Source organism: Dermacentor albipictus, chromosome 1 (genome assembly GCF_038994185.2).
Source record: "Dermacentor albipictus isolate Rhodes 1998 colony chromosome 1, USDA_Dalb.pri_finalv2, whole genome shotgun sequence".
NCBI lineage: Eukaryota > Metazoa > Arthropoda > Arachnida > Ixodida > Ixodidae > Dermacentor > Dermacentor albipictus.
In genome coordinates, this window is record NC_091821.1 from 137,938,617 (window position 1) to 137,944,545 (window position 5,929).

At 47.6% G+C, this 5,929-nt stretch overlaps 1 protein-coding gene across 1 annotated transcript; it reads left to right on the forward strand.

Annotated features, from left to right (window-relative positions):
• Positions 1-756: 756 nt before the first annotated feature.
• LOC135911778 (acanthoscurrin-2-like) lies at positions 757-5,516 on the forward strand. The gene is made up of 3 exons (XM_065444113.1): positions 757-816; positions 3,977-4,539; positions 5,398-5,516. The coding sequence occupies exons 1-2, from the start codon at positions 805-807 to the stop codon at positions 4,505-4,507; spliced, it is 543 nt and encodes a 180-aa protein (XP_065300185.1). The 5' UTR covers positions 757-804; the 3' UTR covers positions 4,508-4,539; positions 5,398-5,516.
• The last annotated feature ends 413 nt before the right edge of the window (positions 5,517-5,929 follow it).

Consider the following 5,929-nt stretch of genomic DNA (forward strand, 5'->3'; position numbering starts at 1 on the left):
GCTCTGGTTTTGTTCCAAGTCGACGGTCCACGAGCAACTAAAGGCTCTCCTTCTTTTCTTTATTTGTATACGCACGCCACGGTATTCATGCCGTCCGCGAGCAGGGAGGGTTGTTTTAGCCTAGTTCAATACACACCGGTCACAATCCGGGTCTTTCCCAGCGGGGCCCCCGTATACCGTCAAAATAGGGCGAGAAATGGATAGAGAAGTGGGCGGGGGGGGGGGGGGGGGGTCGCGGAGGGGATCGCCTCTCCCCTAGCGTCCTGCACCAGACCGCAAGCGGCAATAACGAAACAATTGGCACGATTGCTCCTGCGATCGCCCGGAGTCCCACTGGCGGGTATGTCTTTGGCAGGAAGCTCGCTTTGGTTTGCTTCTCGCGCAGATTCCAGGCCTCAGCGCGTGGTTCGGTTCTGAAAGCGCGAAGTGGTGCAGAGCGCGCGCGAGCGCGATGTAATAAGGCGTCCCTTGCCCGTAACGTGCGCGTGCATGATTTTTTACCGGGACTTCCGTCTTCCGAAGGCAAAGTAGAAAAAAAAAGGCGAAGACCGCAGAAACCCTCCGTCCCGGAGGCGTTGCACGTGAGCCTCCTTTCATCGTGTGGCTGAAGGCTGGGGCTGGGGGGAGGGGGGGGGTAAACTGTGGGAGGAGTAGGGGGGGGGGGTGCGTGATCCCCCGGATACTGGGTCAACTTTCGCCCGCCATTTCTGCCTGTCTCTATAAAACTGCGGCGTCCACCTCCACTGTGCCACACGCCCCACCGGTTCTCTCCTTTGCACCGAAGACACAAGGAATACCATCACCATGAACGTTCTCGTAAGTGCGGACTTGCGCGTTTCGACGTGCGGCTCTCGCTACGTATTGGAAGACGAGTATGCGGCAATGACGCATCTGCATGCGCACCATGCGGTCGTGTGCTTGATTCGGGAAGGAAGTTGAGCTCCGAACCTCGCCGTGAGTCCCTGAGTATAGACAATATGCACCGCACCATGAGGTGATGTTGAATCGTAGAAGCCGCGAGATGTTAGTCAATTTCTCCGAGGAAAGCCCAAGAAGCTGTTTCATAACACCTCCGTGGACTTTCCTTGTCCGTGTTTCTCAGTGAACTCTGCCAATCAAGAAACACCCTTGGCCATGAGGTTACGGCTCATATTGCATGCATATTCAATTATCAGAGTGAACTGACTGCTCTCGAAGTATTGTGTTGGTGGCACAATACTTTGTGCTTCTCTTCGAGCACATTGAACCAATAGGAAAATATACGAAAATGTTGTACGTTGCGTACCTAGCTCGCACTTCATGCCAACCTACGTAGACAATTGCGAAACATATGACAGCGAAGTGCAATTCGATCACTACCTAACGGCCCATGTTATGTGTATGCCTTGGGAAACCTCTCCAGTAATCCAAGTAATTTTGCTCTCTGCCTCCCTGCACAAGGGTCATAACAAGCTCCTGTTACGGAAACGTATCTTTACCTCTGTGTGGGGACTTTCATCTCTTGCCCCGGCAAGCAACACCCTTACTTTATGAAGCGCACGAATGTGCAAAAGCCGACGCTTCAACAGCCAAGGGCAACAAGAGAACACTTAGTGGACATATGCGTTGCACAAAAGTGGGCAAATTGTTTCAGTTTAAAACAGAACCATTATTCACCATCAAAATTTAAAAAAATAACTGCCAAGCTTGTTTTTACTTAATGTATTTTAAAGAACGGGGACGCCTTCATTTATATACATATACGTGCGTCCCAGCTAACGTTAGCCAAGCTGTTCAGCGGAAAAAAAGTATTAGAGAAACAGGGTGCAAAATAAAATTATAAAACCTAATGTGTTCGATCGTCAGTGCTCTGACGACCAAACACTATAGGTTTTAAGATCATATATCGCACCATGTTATTTGTATTGTTACTTCTTTCATTGAACAGCTTGGCTAACGTTAACTGGGACACTATATGTAGGTATTAAGAAAGCAAGTCCGTTGCAACAAAGAGTGTGTAGGATATTATTATAAGTTAATTGGCTATTTTCGTGTTTTCACGGATATGCACAATCGCTAGTTGATGCAGTGCTTCACGCATGGAGAATTTATTTAATTTTCCAAGGTACCACCATATCTGTCACCTTGTAACTGCTAAAACAGAACTTATAACCAGATGGTGATTTTTGCCAATTTGCCGCCTCTTCACCAACGGGCTACAACTGTCCCGAAGCAGAATTATTGGAACTTCCTGAACCAAGAGTGCGCCGAAGGCCCAGAGCACTTCGTTCGCCCTTCTAGACCGTTCTAGCCCAAAGTTACTTTGACCTTCGTAATTTCCTCGAGATATGCGTCGCTACCATTAACCCCAGAGAGAGAGAGAAAGAAAAGTAGGGAGGGTAACCAAGTTGTCGCCCGCTTGGCTAGCCTACTCGCGAGGAAGTGGAAAAGAAAAATACGAAGGAAAAAGAAGTCGCAGTGAATCAAACATTTGACTTTGCAGCTGGCAAGAAGGAATAGAAGCAGGCAAAGTCACCATTCTGTTATACCAGCCCTGGAATGTCGTATGCACCATAGCAGGGTGATCGCGTGCAAGTGGCTGACGCGGCTTGCAAGCAAGTCACTGCACCCCCTCGAGCAATTATAAAACGGAACGTACAAGTTTCTTTGAAGGGACCGTAGTGGCTAAACACATTTTGTCCCGCGTAAAACTATTGCACGAGAGCGCAGGTGCAAGGCGAAGGCTACTTGTTTTATATTAGCATGTCCAATTCCAATACAAGATTCGCGAGTAATCAATGCTTAAAAACAAACTCCTTCCCAGTAGATGGAGGCAAGCCTCCGTCTGCTGAGAACGAGTTTGTTTTTAAGCAACGATTACTCGCGAATCTTGTATTCAAATATGCTGAGAACGAGATCACAGCCTAAGTACCATTGCTTGTTTGATTCGCCTTCAGAGTTTTATTTTGGGCGAAACACGAGCAAAGTATCCGCAACAAGAAGGGTTCATTATGCGCTCTCGATCGCATTTTATTTGTGCTCTCAAGTGTTCCTTTCACACTGCTCCGTATCAAAGCGCCAACAAATCACCGTTCTCGCATTTGCAACAGTGACTTCCATGACGGTGCTATGCCAACCTGCCTTGCAGGACAGATGAATACGCTATTCATGCACTCAAAATCCCGCAATGACAACACCCAAACGCCCAAGGTTACCCAGGATTCAGATTTTGAAGGGAAGTAATCAAATCTGGACGAGGGAATCGCATTCTCCAAGTTGCGGGGGTAGGAGGAGAGCTTAGTCACTTTTCTTTTCCACTGTATTTGGTCGAATACACAGTGCGTGGCAGAAGAAAATGTTTTTCAAATATTTAGTCAATGAAGACCTGGAACACCACGCTCAATTTGCTGGAGCTCTCTTTACCGAACCTCTGCGTATTTGTAGTAATGAATTTTATTCGACTATATATAGTTGACAAGCACCTTATTGTTCTTGACGAATCTCTACATCATGTTTTTAACGAAGTATGTAATCTTGAATCATTTTCGAAACGTTTAAAGATTCACGGATCAAAGCATTAAGAAGTTCCCTTCAAGCAGCCTATATAGACTACCTGGAAGGAATTCAAGATGGGTAATAAATTTCGTTAGCAGGCTTTGGGAGTACTTACATAACATGAAAGTTCATGCTTTTCTATTCGTAATTTCCAGTGTGGTGCCCACGAAAGCTTCCCACGTAGAGAAATGTACGCAAAATGTAGCTATTACTGTATTGATTTGTCGCAACCACACGGTGCAGCAAAATTTTATTTTTGCTGTCGCATAGTTGCAGCCGTAAATATAGGTGTGGTAGACTCGATAGGGCTTAGCAAGGAATTATGGGAGTGCTCAGACAATTTGCCTTTTACTTGTGGTGTCAGCGAGGCGTTGCGAGGTGGGAAAAAATTGTTGCACCAATACGTCGATCGCTACATAACATCAAATGTGCTGATGTGCAGGTTGTCCTCGCTACACTTGTCGCGTGTGCCTACGCTGGCGGATACGGTGGCTACGGTGGAGGCTATGGAGGTGGCTACGGTGGTGGCTACGGTGGTGGCTACGGTGGTCACGGTTACGGAGGAGGCCTCGCCTTTGTCGGGGGCGGTTACGGCGGTGGATATGGAGGTGGATATGGAGGTGGATACGGAGGCGGGCATGGCGGTGGCCACGCTGTTGCCGTTCCCGTCAAGACGGTCTCTTACGTGAAGAAACCTGTCGTCAGTGTTGGCTATGTGACCAAACCCGTGGTGAGCTACGTGAAACAGCCCGTAGCCACCGTTTCGCACACAGTCCAGCCTGTGGTGACTGTAAGCCACGCTCTCGTCAGCACTGGAGGCTACGGCGGCGGCTACGGAGGCTACGGCGGAGGTTTAGGCGGCTACGGCGGTGGTTACGGAGGCTACGGCGGTGGCTATGGAGGCGGATACGGCGGAGGCTACGGTGGAGGCTATGGCGGTGGTTTTCTGGGAGGCAAAGGCTACCACGGTTGAAGCAACCTAGAACAAGCCAACATTTTCTAACGGTAAACTGCTTCCTCGACAAGACTTACAATGTACGTTAATGAAGCGTTCAACACCAGAAATATTTTCAGTCACAACACGCGGTGCACAGAGTTCTTAACTTCCCTCATGATCATGATGACCAATGCAGAACCCATTGTAGACATAGACCATTGATTTAGTTAAGTGCAGGCTGTGCCAAGATACTTTGTTCCTTTCCTTGTTTCTTGCGGATGGGAGGGGACGGGGGGAAGAGCGACTAAATGTGCATTAATTATCATCAGTTTCACTTGTCAGCAAGCCAGCTCATTCCACGACTGCCTTGTCTCTACGCTAAAATAAGTTTTCTTTTTATGCTATGGACTCTGATATCAAAACTTCATTGAGACTCTGGTGCCTTTTTCGCTCCATGTATTGCTTTTTATGCAGGCCTGCTCCAAGAGTATTTCTCCTTACAGCTGACTAATAACGTATGCAAGCATTATGTGTGATGCACCAGTCTATTCGCAGTGCTTTCAACACTAATTAACCAAAAACAGCGGGAGTCAAAATGTATATGTTGTACCGCCCCAGTGCTGTGCTAAAAATTATGGGGTTTAACGGGCAAAAACCAGGATCTGATTATGATGCACGACGTAGTAGGGGACTCCGGAAATTTGGACCACCTGGGGTTCTTTAACGTGAACCTAAATCTAAGTACACGGGCGTTTTCGCATTTCGCCCACATCGAAATGCGGCCACCATGGCCGCGTTTCCATCCCGCTACCTTGTGCTTAGCAGCCCAACACCACAGCCATAGCGGTGTGTTGAGCCCGAAAGATGCAATATATGAGAGGAACATGCACATGATCTAACCGTGTTTCCTTCTCGTCTCTTCTCAGGTACAAAGCCAAAGGGTCCCACTCAGCGTTGACGAAGCAAACCACCTGCGGCCAAGGCCATTTGGCATGTGTATTTATTTGAAAGCTGCATTAAAGCGAATGTTTATTTTCTTAAAAAATATGTCACCGCTGGCCTACTTTCGTGCCTACTAAAACTTTCCTGAATTCTAAAAATAGTGCGAATGATGAACTGTGCGATCATAGAGAGCATACATCGGACTTTTTTAATACATAAAATTATTCTGGGGTCGCCACAGATGGCCTTCCGCACCCAACTGACCCGCGAATTTTTCCTCTGAAAGGTATGCTTATTCGTTAACATCTCCTGCATCGCATTAATCGCTAGACTGTCTCAATTCAAAAGTAAAATGGCGAAGCAACCTTCTAACCTCTCCGTCAGGCCAACCAGTTAAACTTATATCGCAGTCCACCCTGCGATTTTCAGGACGGCGTACAGCTGCTGGACTGCTTGACAAGTAAAAGTACGAGCTCTCCACGCTACGTCGGTTACTGCAATTGTAAACTGCACAGC